At 39.6% G+C, this 17,903-nt stretch overlaps 1 protein-coding gene and 2 long non-coding RNA genes across 4 annotated transcripts in view; 2 read left to right on the top strand and 1 right to left on the bottom strand.

Moving 5' to 3' along the window:
- Window positions 1-685: 685 nt before the first annotated feature.
- The window catches only part of SLC9B2 (solute carrier family 9 member B2), a 20,782-nt gene continuing 3,564 nt past the window's right edge, over window positions 686-17,903 (bottom strand). For both annotated transcript variants that reach the window (XM_065837686.2, XM_065837685.2), the window contains 10 exons: window positions 16,712-16,895; window positions 15,059-15,229; window positions 12,312-12,454; window positions 10,661-10,788; window positions 9,639-9,814; window positions 8,994-9,100; window positions 7,683-7,832; window positions 5,237-5,345; window positions 4,894-5,030; window positions 686-3,932 (listed from right to left, as the gene is read on the bottom strand). In XM_065837686.2, the coding sequence (XP_065693758.2) occupies window positions 3,693-3,932; window positions 4,894-5,030; window positions 5,237-5,345; window positions 7,683-7,832; window positions 8,994-9,100; window positions 9,639-9,814; window positions 10,661-10,788; window positions 12,312-12,454; window positions 15,059-15,229; window positions 16,712-16,895 (1,545 nt within the window). In that variant the 3' untranslated portion in view covers window positions 686-3,692. The remainder of the gene's footprint in view (window positions 3,933-4,893; window positions 5,031-5,236; window positions 5,346-7,682; window positions 7,833-8,993; window positions 9,101-9,638; window positions 9,815-10,660; window positions 10,789-12,311; window positions 12,455-15,058; window positions 15,230-16,711; window positions 16,896-17,903) is intronic.
- LOC136101505 (uncharacterized) lies at window positions 6,402-14,404 on the top strand. Its single transcript, XR_010651343.2, has 3 exons — window positions 6,402-7,023; window positions 13,494-13,674; window positions 14,084-14,404. It is a non-coding gene; the product is annotated as an uncharacterized lncRNA (long non-coding RNA).
- Window positions 16,783-17,903, top strand: part of LOC139827856 (uncharacterized) — a 14,447-nt gene continuing 13,326 nt past the window's right edge. Inside the window, exon 1 of the long non-coding RNA XR_011738941.1 lies at window positions 16,783-17,001. This is a non-coding gene — a long non-coding RNA (uncharacterized lncRNA). The remainder of the gene's footprint in view (window positions 17,002-17,903) is intronic.

The raw sequence follows: 17,903 nt of genomic DNA, 5'->3' as shown, positions 1-17,903 counted from the left end.
AGCAAAATCAGGGGAAGCTGGACTTGGCATGTCATTACATGCCTTTTTTGCTTTATGGGAGCAAGCAGTATTTACCCTTCTCTTGATTATAAATTTGAACAAATAGTTATTATAGACCACAAATAAACTCATAAAACAAATATATTTAGAGCAAGGTGTCTGACTGGTGGCTGCTACTAGATAAAGTAAATGTAATTGAGGTGCAGCTAGCGCAAATCTTCATCTCTTGCACTCCATTTCTTTAAAAAGCAAAATGCAAAAACTGTGTAATTCACCGTTTTGTGGCTGTGTCACAACATGAGTGTTTCAGTTAATTTTAGACTTCAGTCTATATTCCCTAAAACGCTCCATTTGGCTGAAAAAGAGACAGAAAGCAGTGATTATAATTACGTTATCGCAGCATTCCCTGACCTGTGTGACTCCCTGCTTCCAGATGGCAGATTTCTGTCTTTTCCCATATGCTGCCTGCTGTAACTCTGCCTGCTGCTCAGCACCAGGAACGTGCTGTGCCATCAGTCCCTTCTGCTGCAGAGGTTCCTGGGAACCTTCTGGAACTGCACACACATACTGTGCTCAGTACTCTTGCACATTATGCCTGTGATTATGCCTGTATGACAGACTCCTCTGGTTATAGTTTATTACACATTGTGCTCTGATTTTATTTCCTGCAAATAAGAGACTGGCATGGCATACAGATTTTATTGGCTTGAATTTATACATTATTTATGAGTGATTTAATGGCATTTTGTTAGAAGGGAGGTGGTCTTAAATGTCATGACTTCACCCACACAACCTCTGATAAAAAGTGAAATCATATCTCTCAAAGTTAACTGCTATTTCAAATCAGCTGAAATTGTCGTGATACTTATTAAAAAGCTCCAGTCTCTTAGGTTCTTAGCCCAAATATAACATTTCTTTTGTGACAATATGCAAGTGTTTTGTTCCTTTCTGGAAGGCAAGAAGAGAAGCATTATAAAGCATTAGTGCTTTTCATTTTAGATCTGCAGGTCTATGTAATAGCTTTAACCTGATTCTTCTGAAGATTTCATAAAGCTGGGGGAAAGTTGTCTTGTGAGAAACATCCACAGATGGTGACAAGGGAAGGAAAATTGATCCAATTTAGTTTAGATTAGCAAATGACACTTTTCATTGCTACAGCTATTCAAGTACTCAGAGTGGTGGGAGCGATCTAATGAACTGAGAGTGCACTGAGGGTAAGGGAACACGATAAATCCGATTTATGAGATGCTGTTATGATGGTGAGCAAGTATTAGAAGCTATCATGAACAAGGGCTGTTTATCAGAGCTTTGCTTGCATACCTAAGGTTGTATTCAAATTTAAAGGGCTGTAGTCCTTACATGTCACACTTCTGTTATTGAACAGACTCCACGTGTGGCATAGTGATCCCTCCCTGCAGGATTCTACTCTTGATAAAACTTTATGAAAAGTAAACTATATAAAGCTTTTATTATGCTGCTGTAAGTTTTACTCAAGTAGAATTATTTTATAGGCAGTCACTGATGAACTGAACACCATATTCCTTCATCAGTTAGGTTTACAGACATGACAATTTCCAAATACAACAACCTCCTATTAAAACTACCCCTATTTAGGTAGCAGAGTGCGTCTTAACCATGCAAAATGGGCAGAACAGCCACCAAAGTCAACGTCTGACACAATAACCACCAAGCACAGCACCCTGACCATTCATCAGTGTGCAGTTTGAAAGCACCTTCCTTTCTGATCAGGGGACAAACATGACCTGAAGATTTACAATCCCCAAGGAAGTGGAGAGAACAGCAGTGTGTATAGTAAGAAAAACGTCAATATACTTGGCAACTGTTAGGGGAAAACTTACCAAATGATTTCCTGGTATTTCTGTCACTGTTCTGGAATCGCAGGCTATAAACCTTAAATATTTCTTAGAAAGCTTTCTTTTTGGCTTGGAGAAGAATGCACATACAAAGGCACACATACTGAGCTGTAATTAATCTGTATACAGAAGCAGACATGGACACTCTGCAAATAATACAGTTTCAGATAGTTTTCTTCTAAAAGTATTTTTGTACATTTTTACGTTGCATTTTAAAAGTGTAAAAGCTAAAAGAGAATTGATTAATTCTTATGCCAAAAATATCAAGACACATCAAATATATTCTCTACAGTGTTCTGTAAAATTAGTTCAGTGAACTGTAGTGTAGAAATCTGCAGAGAGGCATTGATTACCTTGATTACAGGCACAAGCTAACATTCTTACTAAAACAAAAACAACAGAAAACAACCAACCAAACAAAAACCAACACTACCACACCTTCCAGTTTCTGACGGATGCTGCACTAGCTCCATGCCTCAGAATGGAGCTGGGAATTACCTACTTGGAGCTAGTTACTTGTACAAAATGGAGCAGAGTAAGAAAGATTTGCTGGTATCTGTTGATACTAAACCCTAACTAATACCAAAGCAAAAGGCAAGAGCAGGATTTTGGTCAACAGAGGAGGTTTACTCCTGACTTTAGGACAGTCACAGAGAAGAGAAAGGAAATTTGACTGGGGATGCAAAAACCCAAGTGTGAACTATATTGCAACTGACTGTGCAGGAGGCATCTATATTAAATAAAATGAAGAAAGCCACATTTGAACTTTTTGGTCCCTCTAGTGAAACGTTTCAGCACGATATTCAACATGATCAATCCACAGCTGCACACAACTTGTGTTTCTGGGTATGTGCTGAGAGTGCCAGCGCTGTGTCCCAAACACTGCTTCCCCACAACAGCTGCCTTCACACAGCAGCCTTGCTGAAGGTACGTGAGAATGAGGCTCCTTTCGCTTTGTACCATCCCCCTCAGCACTGCATTTTCAAGGCTGTTCATCTAAAGTCTATTAGTTTTCTGCGTCAGTCAGAGGTAGAAAAATGCCCTGGCAAATCTCAGGGGCTTCCACTCTCCACAGTCAATGCAGCCAACCAGCTCTTGGAAAAACAGGCACTAACTGGCTATATTTTTAGCAAATACCTGGTTTTCTTTGCTGCAGTTATCCAAGTGCAGATGTGAGAAGGACCTGATCATGGCATTTTCTCAACCAAATAAGTACTAACTTAGGACAAAGTACCAGGAGATACCAGTTGCTCTACGACCAGAGCTGACAGTGCCTTGAAGGCACAAAGAAGTGCACGAGCTGTGAAGAACAGCAGTAGTAAAAAAGGCAAGTTTTGGAACCTGAGTGAGGAAGGAGAAGGAATCACCAACCCATGGCAGGACTCGTTCAGCGTGTGTCAGCAATCTCATATTCAGAGGTTGCATTATTTGAGCTGTTCAACTTATCATCTCATGGCCCAGTTTCAACTGTCACGAAGTTATTCACATTAGTCTCCATTTTCTTCTGTTTATACTCCACTCCATGCCTGAACAATTCCAATCCTCTCCCTGGCCACACACCCACACATTTCAAGTAACTGTTGACTGCTAACTTTTCAGTGACTCACTGCCTGGCCAGCCTGTTCCCTGTATGTTCAGCTATTTCATCTCTTAAGGCACCACCAACACATAAAAATATTTTATAAAACTCCACCAGGGCTGCTTTTAAAATAGCAGACATAACTGATACTTGTTTTGCTTTCCTCCAGAAAGATGACAAATGTGTTTACTCAATAGAAGTGTGAGGGCTGAAGGACCATATTCCTGTAGATGTCCATCTTAGGAAGGTTCACAGGCCTCTGCCTCTTCTCCAACCTCAGCACCTTCATCATCTTCCTTGCTATTTGTCTGAGCCTTCTGCAGAAGTCTGGGCCCTGCCAAGCCAATAACCAGGGCTCCAATTGGAGCAGTGATCAAGATAGCCAAGAAAGCTACTGTCAGCACATCCATTCCATACTTTTCCAGTTCCTGATCCTGATGACTTCTTGCTGTGTCCAGGGCAAGGGAACCTATTGCAGCCTGCAGGAAAGAAAACATTGCTGAGATGGAGCAAGTGACCTTTAGCACTGAAACAGGGCAAAAATGGACTAATCATCAGTCAACATTTAACATAAATGTGACATTTTTAGTACATCCAAACCACTTGTTTCTAGGCAGCACATAGAAAAGTAAATGTTGTATTACATCTATGAGAACAATTTTCACTTGGCTACACTTTGAATTTATCTGGGTGATTCCCTCCTGTGAAGAATACTGCTCAACTGCTATCTTATCCACATGTCTGGAGGATGTGTGATTAATGAAATGGGCCAGTATATTGTGTACTGTGGCTGTTAAAATGCCACACTTTGAGAATGCATCCTGACAGCAGGCAGCCGGTAGCAGCTTCTGAAAATTTAGTTCACATATCTTGCAATAATCCCTGCTTTTTCTGATTAGTAGCTTTTGTTTGCAAGTAATCATGCTATTGAGGCAAAGTCTAAATGATGTAACTATCACTGAAATAAAGGAGCAGGAATGCAGCCAGCCTGATGCTTCTCCAGCAACATGGCTATCAAACTATCCCTTACCAAAATGACCACAAACTGAAAACCTTCTGAGCCTCTAGTGTGACTGTCCCTGAAGACACTTCATGTGCAGGAGGGAGACACTTTTACCTTTGAGAGTTCTCAGAATCTGTACGTAAAGGCACCATACCCTGCAATTGCTGAGAAATAGTTAAACTTCCTGTGATACATGTACAATTCACTGCCATTATTAAGAGGACAACTCAGGATGAAAGCAAAGCACCTTCACATAGAAGGCTCTCCAAGCACTTCTCAAGCAGACTTAGGGTGGCTTAGAATATGAATTATCCATATACTACACTCTGCTGTCATTGAGCCTGATCCTTTCTCCGTTTACTGCTATGCCAGTTACAAGGAGCTTTGCTAAGGATAGTAGATTTAGCCTGGAATTGAAGTCATGCTGGACTGTTTACCTGGACAGTGGCTTTGGGAATCCATGCCAGCGAGACAAATACTTTCTCCTTGAAATTAAACCCAGCAAAACACACCATCAGGAACGTTGCTATGATTCGCACAGCCAGGGCAATGCCTAATGTAGCAACACAGAGCCCTGCAACAGACAAGCACTTCTCAGTATTTTTGTGCACAGGTACATGAGGGGAATAAGCCTCCTAGAACTGTGGGGTTGGTTCTTGGTTTGGGTTTTGGGTTTTTTTGGGGCTGGGGTCAGCTGTAGGTCTGCTTTGCTTTAGATTTCTTTATAGAGATTCTTTGGAAGCCAGTAGTGAAAGCTGGATATTTAGTGAATGATCTTACCAACGGTTTCAGGCCTAAGAGACATAACAGATACTTCTGCTCCAATTAAACCAAAAAGAAAAGGTTGAAAGATATTCCATGCAACTGCCACAAATTTTTCTACTTCCCTCTGCAATCAAAACAAAAATAATCTGTAAATTCACAACAATATGGCCAAGTAGACAGAACATTTGAATAATCAAGGAACAAACTAAGGATGCATCATAACAATTGTCCAGAATTGCTCCTTCTTTGACCTAATACTAAAAGATTCAAAATCAGTTGTGCACCTTTCGAAGGTCAATGTGTCTAGCCCTGCTAATAAATAAATGCTTTCTATCTCAATAAAAGAAATAAAAATCACTGATGTTTGAACAGTAAGAGAGCAGTTTGCAGACAAGAGGAGGAAAATAAAGCATAACGGATTTTCAGTATTTACAAGATGTGATTTGAACAGTTTTGCCATGAAATTTCTGAGCCTTTGGGAACTTCAGTGTGTTTTTCCATTGATATCCGAGCAGAGTGAGACCCTCAAGAAGTTTCAGTCATGACCCAACTCCACTCACTGCATTCAGAGGTCTGCCTGAATGTGAGCAGGAGCCAAGTCAGACTGAGAAACTCTGAAATCCCGTAGTTGCAAGAAGCGTTGAACTTCTTTATGCAACATACTATGTAAGAGCAAAGCTATCTTTTCTCCTTGTGTTTACACCTAACAATTTTCCTAAAGCAACTGCTGCCAGGATAAACAGGAATCTTCCACTTACGTGAAGAGGTACACGTAGCGTATCTAGTAGCACTTATTTTTTAATTAATGGAGTTCTGCAGTAGCCAATTAACCTTCAGGTTGGCCTGTGTGGAAAATATAAATGTGATGCTCTGTCACTTAGTAACCAATCCAGGGCCTAGACATGTCCTGTCCTTGGTGTCCTCTCTGGGACTGATCCTGCAACATCTCTTGCTTTTCAGTCAATGGAATCGCAAATGACTACAACTACAAAAACTTCCATAACCTTAAGGAGAATGAGGTGAAAATATACAGATCTCTCAACATTTTTATTTGTCTCATTTCTCCCTGTTATCACACCCTTTTCTTCTTTGGGAAAAAAAAAAAATCCTCTTTAAAGATGCTAGCATTATTTGAGTCTGTTTACTGCCCATTTAACTGTTCCAGCAATAGGTACAATGTTCCTTGCTCTCTGTGGACAGCATTTGCTAAGTGACTTAAACCACGGACAGTAGGAGGCAGTGGCCTTTCAGAAGCTCAGCAGGAAAATCTTGGTAATATATTGAGTATACAGTATGCAGGCATCTCTGACTGTGTCTGACAAAAGAGGCTAAGGCTTTTGAAATCAACATCCTTAAGGCCAAGAAGCTTCATTCACTAATCAAAGGAACTGAAACCAAGCATTCATAGAATGCATATACTCTTTTACAGTCCTTACTTCTGAACTGGTTTAAAAAACTTTACAAGAGAGAGCTTTATCAGTTGTAAAATGCTTAACTAGTTAAGTCCGAAGACGAGTTTTTCTTCTTTTAAAATTGGACAACAATATAATACTTTAAATAGAAACCATGGTTTCTTTTCATTGTTTTAACAAACCTTGAGATCTTACTGAAGTCACATCTAGATGGGGATAATAATGTGGACTCTGCTATATCTGATTCCCTTTCGTTTCTTTTCACAGAATCACAGAATCTCTCCCCTTCTCCTACTGCATGTTGCACGGCTACAGCTTTGGAGAGAAAGATGTCCTCAAAACATTAAATGTAGATGGTATCAAGCAAAAGCAGCAGTGAGACATGCCAAGGTACAGAAATGCAGGGGGGCAACAACAGTAAGAGGAAGAAGGTTTAGTAGTTCTGAGAAAGTGACTAAAAAGCAGTCTTTTCTATGTTTTTTGTATGGCTTTATATCACCATGTATTGTAGGCACCTTGTTCTCTTAATTTATCCAGAATGCACTGCCTGAGATTTGGGAAAGATGAGAGAGGCTAGCTAGTTACTGTTTTCCATTTCACCCCCTAAAAAACCACAGGGAAAAAAACCTCAGAGGATTCAGGCAATGTGCACAGCTGTATTTTGGACACCTATTTGTAAATCTTACCATAAAGTCACTGTGTAAGCTTACAGACACAGCGCTGGGACTTAAAGTTTTGGATTCCTAGTTAAATGTCTTGACAACTAAATCTCCTTTACATGGCTTAAGATGTCTAAGAAAAGCCTGTGAGCATTTCTCTGTCAGTATGTTAGGCTCTGTATCAATATATATTCACATATATGGTAACTTTCTGTCATGCTAAATGTTAAAGGCTTCCAAAATAAACATAGGTTTTTTTTTTTTTAATCCGTACACCCTCTAAAGCTTTGTAGATGCACCATTACCACTCCTGACAGAAATTCAAACTCCCGTCAAGCTGTACATTCAAAGGAGTTATGGTATGGTATGCTTCTTTATATAAACATTTACCTTTTCATCAGACCATCCCACGCCTGCAACAAAAGCTAAGACTAATGTGCAGAGCCCTCCTGATCCAGGGAACCCAAAGTAGATGCTCCCAAAAACAGCAAACATGGACAGCCCAAGTACAAAATATGACCTCTTCCATGCCAGAGATGCCTGCAGCCAAGGAAAGAGACAAAAAAGTGAATTTATTGTAGAAATGGAAGAAAAAGGTTACATCTGTTAATTTTGAAAATAACCATTGAAAATAATTATTGCCATTAACTATTGTGAAAGAATCAAAGCTTTCAAGTGAGATTTGAACTGCTTAGTTGACTTGAGGTTTTTTTGGATATCGATTCCTAAGAATCTTAAATTTTGGAAAGTTAATATTTTATTTCCTCTGCCCATCCAAAATCTTATTGCCAAAAGGCTTTTTGTATCATAAGGAACACGATGCTCTATTCTAACAGCCCTGCTTCAACTCTGATAACAAGATTTCCTACCTGTGCAGTCAAGTACTAGAACAGTTTCTCCAAGGAGAGGTAAATCCTTGCCACTACATGTTTTTAAGAACATGCCAAGCAAACATTTGCCAGGGACAGTCTATTTTAATTTGATCCAGTCTCACAGCAGACAGTTTTATCTCTGCCATTATTCCCCACTTCTATTGATCTGTTTAGTTCCTGTATCATACTTCTAATGTTATTTAATAAGAAGAAAATTTGATCCCACTGAGGGCAAGAGATGCTTTGCAAATTGACTTTAGTAGTCCAAGACATATCTACATTTTTCCACAATTTTCTGTTCACTTACTTGCCCCTTGATAGTAAATTCATCTACCACTTTAAATAAACTTCATTTTCATTGAAAGTAACACATTCTCATTAACACTAATGACATGCACAATCACTTAAAACTTATAATCTGTCTGCTTTACTCATTTTTAATCTTAGGCCTACTGGAAACATAGAAATAAATGTTTCACACATCAGTCTAATTGATGATTATTTTACTGTCTGAAATGGGAATCAAACCCTTTCTCCTTAATTTGTGGGCATTTCCACCACCTTCAATGAGAGCAGGATGGTGAGCTGGGTTCCAAACTCTGCATCAGGAAGACTGTGAGATCATACATTATTATTGTTGCAATAAACAAGTAATCACCTATAAAACACATCCTTACCTTATAGGCTTTGCAACCTGGAAGCTGTTAGCCCTGAACACAGCTTTCCCCCCAAAAAAGCTTTGCAGGAATTAATAACTACAGAACATCATCCCTTAGCAAAGAATCTCTATTTTATAAAAGGTTGTGGGTTTTTTTTACTGGGTTTTTACCTGATCGTGGCTTGGGAAATATCGAACAAACATTCCCAGAATTCCCCCAGCTGCTATGCCAACAGCAACTTCCACCACTCCACGGAGCACGTTGTACAGAGTAGAACCTATTTCGCAAAAGAAGAACAGGTTCAATATACCATACATAGACCCTTCACGCACAAACCACCCTGTAGACCTACGATTCCAGGACAGAGTCTGCTTTAAATGACTTAGGGGCAAAGGGGTTAAGGAGGGAACCTATGGGCCTGGAAGAACTGGACAGGGCAACCTTCTGTCTCTGAAAGTTCATGCCAAGAAAGTGTGGCAGAGAAGCCAGAGAAAGAGCCACTGCGAGAACATTGCCAGACCCAGGGAAATTTGAAAGCACTTATTTTGGGTATCCAGGGACCAGACTTGGCAGCTGAAGAAGCAGACAGGGAAAACATGTTTTCTGAAAGTTGTTGTGACCCACAACTCAGAGCAGACAAAGCTACATCAAGACTTTTGATCATGGGCAATTTCCCTCTCAATATTCAAGTCCATACATGAACTTTATAAGGAGATGTCATTAAGTTGCAAACCAGTCAGTCATAACAGAGCACACATTCTTTAAAATATCACTGTTTGTTCTGGATTTCACTGTGTACAGATTAACCAGCATACCGGAAGAGAAAGCCATCCCAAGGCAAGTGTTGAAGCCTGTGATAGCCAGAATGTCATCAATGCTGCCAGCTGCCATTAGCAAAGTTGGGACACCTTTCTCCACCCCATATCCCCCAGCTTGTAAAATCAGCATTGAGGGAACCACCACAGCAGGAGAGACTGCACCTAGAACAAAACTGGAAACACACAGCTTCAGCTTCTCCTAAAAACAAAAACTAAAAAACTTAATGTTCTGACCTCAATTATCTTAACATATAATTACACACACTTTTATAAAAGGTATTTGCCTTACCTTTGCCTGCTAATTACAAAGCACGGATATTTCTATGCAGATTTGCAATCAGCTTTTACTTCCTGCCGAACTCAGAAGTATTACAAGTGAAGGGCTCCACAGACTTAAGACTGAAGTCTGCAATGCAGGCCAGTTATGGCCTTGATTGTCCAATTTAGGAGCCTGGTCTAGACTTGCTTTATGACTCAGTAGCGCAGTTCTTTCCCATTAAAATCAGCGTGCAGCAGAGGAGGAGGAGTTAATCCATCTTCCTCCAGTATACAGGTCTGGACCAAGTCCACCAGTTTAGATACAGCTAGATGGAAATATAATATGATACGCCATATCCTTATCCTTGACTTGTGACAGGAAGACCATGCTACGTGTATCTCCCTATGGGGAAATTCTGAACTCCAGCATGAAGATTCTCCAAATTGTGGTATCATTTTCTAACCTTAAAAGCCCTCGGTGTTGTGGTTAAAGACTCGGAGATTGCACCATCCGTATTCCTAAGTGTCCAGATCACAAACACAGAAGAGCAATGATGCAAGTACTCCTCCACAGCCTGGAAATGTGACCTTTAGCCACAGAGCCAGACAGAAGCAAACATCCACAGGGGCTAAGCACAGCTTCCCAACTGGCATTAAACTGAGGTCTCTGCTTGGTGCAAAGAAATAACAGCACTTGAATCATTTAACTGTAACATGAAAACAGGCACCTTTGTCACACAGGAGAAAAGAGAGTATGTTACCCTAAGATAAATCCCCATTGCCATGGCAAACGCATCAAGAAGTAGGCAAGAACAGCAGCTGTGCATGTTTCTGAGAGGCACGGTCCAAAAGAAAGCCGTAAACAGACTGCTTTGAGTTTCTTCAGAGCCTGCAATATAAAAACACATTCAGACCTTAGTATCAGTACCCTTGGCTTTATAGAGAGGAAATACAGTTATGATCTGATATGGTTTATTAAAAGAATCCCCTCTGAGCTGCAGTGCAGGATATGACAGCTTTACGTGGCCTAAGCCAGAGACAGAGTCAAGCACAACTGGATTTGGATCTAAAATTCCAAGTGTGGCAGTGAAACCCACTGAGTCGAGGTTCAACAAGGTTCCTGCATGAAGGAGGAACAGGAAGAACCAGCAGAGAATTCTGTTTCACACTCATGACTCTGCTAGGATAGGTCCCTAATTTTGACATGGAAAAGAAAAAGTCAATGAGTTGCACTTTTTACCAGCGCAGTTCATCCCAGCATCATCAGGGCTGAGAACCAGAGCAACTAACATCTTTGTCTTCACAGCTTCGATTACCTGAGGCGCAATTGTAACTGCATCAAAGTATTGCTACGTACAGAGTCCAAGTGGCAGTTTCAGTTGCCACATGGGAGAAAAATGAGGCAAAGATGAAGTCCCCTTGGCAAAAAAAGGTTGTCATGGAATAGAAAGAAATGCAGTCTCACAGAACTGGGCATCCAAGCTGTGTGTAACAACACAGTCTGTGTTCTTACAAGCTTCAATGTCCTGGAAAACTAGATGATAGTAATCCAGGAAACCAGGCATTTTTCAAGAATGACAAAACCCTATTTTGCTAAATATCTGAAGTACTGGCAACTCCATAGTTTTTATTGGTAAAGAGAAATCAGTTCAGTTGTTCTGAACTAGCTATACTTGACCTAAGTTTTATATAAACTCTAAGCAGTCCCTTAAATAGATAGGAGCAGTTTTGTACAGTTTTATTTTGATCAGGCAAAGCGTTGCCTTCTCTAATTTATGAAACATCATGTTTCACAGTGTGTAAAGGAAGACCATTTTTTTTGTTCACAGGAACATTATGGGCTTTATTGTGCTGTGAAGCATTGTTTCTGTACTGCAGCAGAACTCATCTGTGCAATTAATATATTTGCATTAAAACAGCAATGATTCAAAAAAAAAAGTAAATAAAAGACACACAGATTTGGATTTTTTTGTTGGCTGTTGGTGTTTTTTGATTGTGTCAACACAAGCAACAGTCTCTTTCAAGGACTGGGGATCCCTTCCCTTACTTGTTTCAGTTTGTCAGTGTAAAGTGACAGGGAATTTGTCAGGGAGTGTAAACTCTTCCTGACAGCCCATGACGGAGCAACATGTCCTCAAGATGTTCTGCTCTCAAAATTCAGGAAATTTCTTTAAACCAAGTGGGAAAATAGTCCTAAAATCAGTTTTTTTCAGGTGTTTTTGAGGTTGCTTGCCTACTGTACAAATCCAACTGCCAAGAGTAACGTATGTGTACAAGAGAAACTCCACTTTCTGTAATGCTTTCATTTGCAGATCCTCCAAGACCAAACAGTTCAATATTTTTAACAGAATCAATTATTCAGGTTTTTTCGAGGGCTGTTGTGTGCTTTGACACAAATGGCTGATTCCATACCTTTGGATCCAGGCCAAGTCCTGCTCGGGTCAAGATAATTGAAAGAGCAATATTCCTCAGTGCTGCAGACCAGCGTAGGTTTATCTGGACGATGTCACTAATGAAGGGGACATTTCGGATTAAGAAACCAGCAAGCAGCATCCCTTAAATGAAAGCAAATAAGCTCCTGTCAAATGACTTGCTTTTATTGCACCAAAAAAATGCACAGAATTCTTAAAAATAGACACCGTATTATGTATTTATGGAAGGCAAAGAAATAATTCACGTTCTGAATTATTACCCATGTTTTAACAATATAGAGACTGAAGCATAGAAAGAGAGAGACATGTTTAAAGTGATGAAAATGGGCTCAGAAGACACCAGGTCACCTGTGAGTAAATCCATGGGATGCTGATGTGCAGCTTTAGCCTGAGTAAACAAAATTCAGCTTTGTTCACCAGGTGCAGGTCGTACTTATCATAAGCAAAGACACCTCTGTATCCTTAAAGATATTTTTCTTGTCTTAACATGAAAAGAGGAACATTGTCTGATATTGCATACTTATCTCAGAAATTGTTAAAAATCCTCTTAAGTGTAAGAAATGCAGGTATCACGGGAACCATAATGCAGAGTTCATTGAGAAATATAATCTAAAACAACTAATCATGGACTAACTTAGGCATTCTAAAATGCTCTGGCAATATGACTCTTATACAAGGAGAGGGGGAAAAAATCAGGAACTTGGTCTTATCCTCTATTTGAGCTACTTTGAAGATCCAACCTTTTGCAAATATTAGCAAAACTGTCTAATCATAGACTTCCTGCAAAGGTATTGGAACTGTAGTTCTGGAAGGATACAGAAAAGTGCAGGAAAGGTCAACTTTAAATATAGATCTGCAGAGATTCATTGTAGGTCTTGATGATTCAAAGATACGTTTTTGTGGCTTAATTTTATACCAGCCATGTGAAGAAACAGGAAACCAAAAAAGACAAAAGTAAACAAACACTATGCTTAGGCTGGTCCCAGCTTGGTGTGAGTCTTGGCTGTGGACTTGATTTGTCCTGGAACACGCTGAACTTTCAGACACTGTTCTTCCCACTACTTCACGGAAAGAAAATAGTGGCATAATTAATCTGCGCTACCTCATGACAATTATATCAGACTAGCATAATGATCACATGCTTTTTCAATATTTGCCTGAGGTCCAAGTCAATGGAGCTACCCTGACCTAGAAATCTACTTGACAAAGCAAAAAACTCCACCTCAAATGATATCTTCACTGTTGTGCCCCATGTTGCCTGCTACAGAACCTCTCTGCAATGCATGCCTAAAAGACACTGTGACTCAAATACAAGACTAGCACCTAGCACAAGTGGATTAAAGGTATGTAGGAGTACAAGGTTTGTATTTTTAGTGTAAAAAAGAATATTCAAAGACATTGTCTGTCTCTTCTTCTGACTCATTTCCAATTTTCCTCAAATGCTGGGGATCTGAACAAGGAACTCTGTCCTAGGCAACTCAACAGACATGTCCTGTCATGCTTTAAGTTTCTGTTGTTCAGTATTACCTGTCCGATAAGCAGTTTCATGCTCAACTCATAAACTCATAACTTCTAGATACAGACATAATTTTTAAAAAAGGGAGAATCCAAACTTTTATTAAAGGGGGGTGTTTACTTAGAAAAGGCAGACTCCCTGTGTGTTACATTCTGTGTTTGTATTATTGCAGACAAGCACGCTACATGCAAAACTTCCCTCCCTCTCATTTCAATTTTTCTTGCTTGTGAAACTAGGAAGTGCAAGAACATGCGTGCTGCCTGTGGAGAGCCGCATATGAACGACCGAGTCCTTCTGTAAGCAGTGCCACCGTGAGAGACACACGACAGGCCACCAAATCACACCTGTGCACTACAGGCAGGTATTTGTAGCCCACTCTACCATGAAGTTTTACTGCGTGTCAGCAGCTTTACTTATTTCTGCACTAAGCATAGTAATGGAGCAGCATACAGCTGGTGAGAAGATCCTGGAACTTCATTTTTCAGCTTTGTTGACACCACAGCACTTTGTAATATTGTACTGATCTAACCTAAAACCTCCTCTAGGAAAGGAGACTGAAAAGATTCTGATGATGTCAGAATTAATGTCATTTTCATCTCCCATTTGCATTTTTATGTAAAACAAAATAAGATTTTGATATGAAAACTAATGTTATGATTGATTCAAAATAACTCTCTTTAGAACTATTCCTTGTGCTGAATTTATTTTCTCAGGTTCCAGTTACCTTGAGATAAAAGAAGGAGCAGGAATAAATTCCACTGGATTACCAGTAGTAGGGAATTCCTGTAGTGTTTTCTTTGGAAAACATTTCCATTGTGCGAGATACATGTGAAACAGCTCAGCAATAATTTCCTTATGAATTAATAATTCTACTGTAACAGGAGGAATGGAGTAAGATTCCTGTTTAGTGATATTAAAACCAAATTTTAAGTAACTGTGGCAGGGGGGACTGAAGGGTCCTTTGAATCTGTAGGTATACAGTTCCCTGGCCCCCAAAGAATTAAGAGAAGAGCCTCAGTAACAGACAGACAACTAGACCTGAGACAGTTTGGAGAATTTTGCACCTTCTTGGTGTGGACAGATAAAAGTCAGTGGGAAAAAAGCTACAGATTTTGAGCGTGAAACAGTTTGTTCCCAGTCCAAATATAGATAGCACACAGATGATTAAACACCACAAATACGCAGGAAGAAAAGAAGGAAGGATATCTTACCCAGAAGAGCAGGCAGAGGGGGTAGTGTTCCTATTTTAATAAATCCAAAAATTTTACCTCCAATAACAGCAAAAAAATAAAGAAACAGAATTCCAAACAGGTTTCCACCTGGGAGACACTCAGCCCCAGTGATTGACCAAACCACAGCCCAAACCAGGACCACGATTGCAACTGGAATGAAACAAGAAATATTCCTCTTTAATCATCAGTCAGGGACAACTTTGTTTGCTATCAGATCACATTTGGTTTTCTACTATGGAAAAAGGTACCATGACTTTCAAAAATAAAATCACTTACCTTAAAAATTAATCACAACAATGTGTTTAATCTTTGATGCTCTCTAAACTGATATTCTGATTTTACAGGTGCTAAGATACTTTAAAAAGATGCTAACAGGAACATCATTAGGGACTAAAAAGTACTAAGTGAGCCTTGGGCCACTCTGGAAAGCGCTTTACAGGTCCCAGACTTAAAGCAAAGAATTTCACCAACTTAGCTTGCATTTGCTTCTCTTCCTTCAGCTACTTCAGAACTGCAATACGAACCTGCTGCTGTCCAACCTGGCCTATCTTTGAGCTAATGACTGCAGCTCCAGTCTCATTTTTAAAAGAATTTAAATATATTTTTTTTCTGGCTGCATGTGCTTGTGCAATACATTGCTACCCCTGGGGAAAAAGAAAATAAATCTGAAGACGGTCATGTCTCTGGACAGGCTGAAATGGTACAGATACTTCCCTTCATACAGCAATCAAAGGGGAAAAACATGTCCTCAACAATATTATGAGAACATTAAGTGAAAAATATTACAAAATATGAGAGAAAATCTTGTAAAATATGTGGAAACGTTATGCTCTTTTCAGGTTCCCAAACCTGTTCCTACAGTTATCCAAAAAGAACAGACATAAATTGGTATAAAAGTAGAAGACTGAAGGAGAGAAAAAATGTGTTGGATAAATCCCCCTTCTCATAATCATAAGAAAATGCATCGCATTTTTAGAATGTGTTAATCTTAGTTGAGGAAAGACCAAACACAAACACCTAAGAATCCCAAGTGAGAGAGAAGGGAGGCTGTGGAAGCAGGTAGAGTCTTTTGTTAGGAAAGGTCTGCAATAACTGCTTAGCCAGGCATTTTCTTCTGTGAGCCCTCAGTGCAGGGCAAATCTCAAACAAAATGAGTCCGTTTGCCTTGTAATTAGGATTCTTGCCTTTGCAAGCCTGGGGTATTAAGAAACAAAAGAAGGTATCACTACAAAGCCCCATATTTGTTTGCTTCAATTAAACAGAAAGCCAGCCGGTGTGCCAAAAATGCCACTGTGTTTGTAATAATCTTAATGCTCTCACACCAAAACGAACTATCAAGATGAAAATTAGGAGGTCAGTCTTCTGATGAAAACAATTTGCAATGCAAAAACATACCTACCACATTAAATGCAGAAGAGAGGATGGAAGAACAAAAGCTGTACTTTAAATCAAATCTTTGTTTCACTTCATTATTTTTTCTGCTAAAACATTGAAACATAAGTGTGATGTGCAAAACATAGCTATTTCCCTTCGTTATTTTCAAGAACAATAGACAGATATCATCATATCCAGAGAAATGAGTACTTCATTTGCCATTTCTCAGTTTAAATAAGCTCTGTCTTTCTTACATACCATTTGTCACTGTTCGGGCCAGTAAACCCTGAGGAGGGCAAGTAAATGTTTGCCTCCATGTTCTTTCAGGTATCGAAGACCCTGCTTTTGGTTCTGGAAGTTGCTGAGCGCGGTGATTCAAGAGAGCAGTTTCTTCTGTTTGTATATTCCCATCAGTGCCTTTGGCATCTGCTGTTGGTCCCTCCTGGATGAAAACAATGAGACTCCCTCAGAAATAGCACAGAATACATTTGAAGTAGCATGCAAGACCTGAAATGAGCTGCGCTGGACTAGATCTACACTGTCTACAGGTGACTACGTTAACTAAGCAGTCATTGTAGGAACGGTCCAGCTTTGTAGTAAATTTGGGATTTTTGGTTATATCATGTTTTTGCACAGCACAAAGAACTGCATATGAGAGACTGTGGGACATTTGCCTTTTTACCTGCAACTGGCAGGACTCCTGTCCCAATACAAATAGCACCCATTCAGCATACTTGATGAATAAACAATATTAAGAGGCCAGGTTCAGCTTGTCTTACCTACGAGCTAAATATTTATCAACATTTTCTACAATTGAATAGGGTTCTGCTTCTAGACTGGATCCCACAATACAGTTAATGATTAGCATAATTCCACTGTGACAGTGTCTTTAATATAACTCATCAATAACTACTGTTGCAAAGCCTTGAACCAAAATAACAAAACCACCTTGTGATTAGACAAAGATGAAAGAAACAGAAGAGCTGGCCAATGCAAGCATTACTCACATGATCCATTGCTGGAACACTCAAGCTGGTAAGTCAAGGTAGAGATGGAGAAATACTACCATGGGAGTTATTTCCTTGAAGAATGGTTCCTTGAAACTGTTCTCTTATACTGAGCCATCTACTTATCCATATTCATAGACAAAGCACTTTTTGACCATTTTTGGATATGTCTCATTTCATTTTAGGGTCCTTATTTTTGACAAGTTAATCATCTACCTTCCCTTACGATTATTCACCTTTATGTCAGCTCGTTGTCATAGCATGGACATGGAATTTTGCCTATGCTGTGGTTTGGCCCTCTTCCACTAATAGTTCTGCATTTCCCCCCACTAATAGTTCCACATTTCCCATTATTTTTCTGTCTCATCTCTCTCTCTTTCTGTCCCCTTACTCAGAGTCACAGCTGGAACACAAATCTTGTGAGCTTTCAGCATGGAGTTACT

The sequence above is a fragment of the Patagioenas fasciata genome, chromosome 4, assembly GCF_037038585.1.
Source record: "Patagioenas fasciata isolate bPatFas1 chromosome 4, bPatFas1.hap1, whole genome shotgun sequence".
Classification (NCBI taxonomy): Eukaryota; Metazoa; Chordata; class Aves; order Columbiformes; family Columbidae; genus Patagioenas; species Patagioenas fasciata.
Note: the sequence above shows the minus strand (reverse complement) of the source record. Positions and strands in the feature narration are given on the sequence as shown.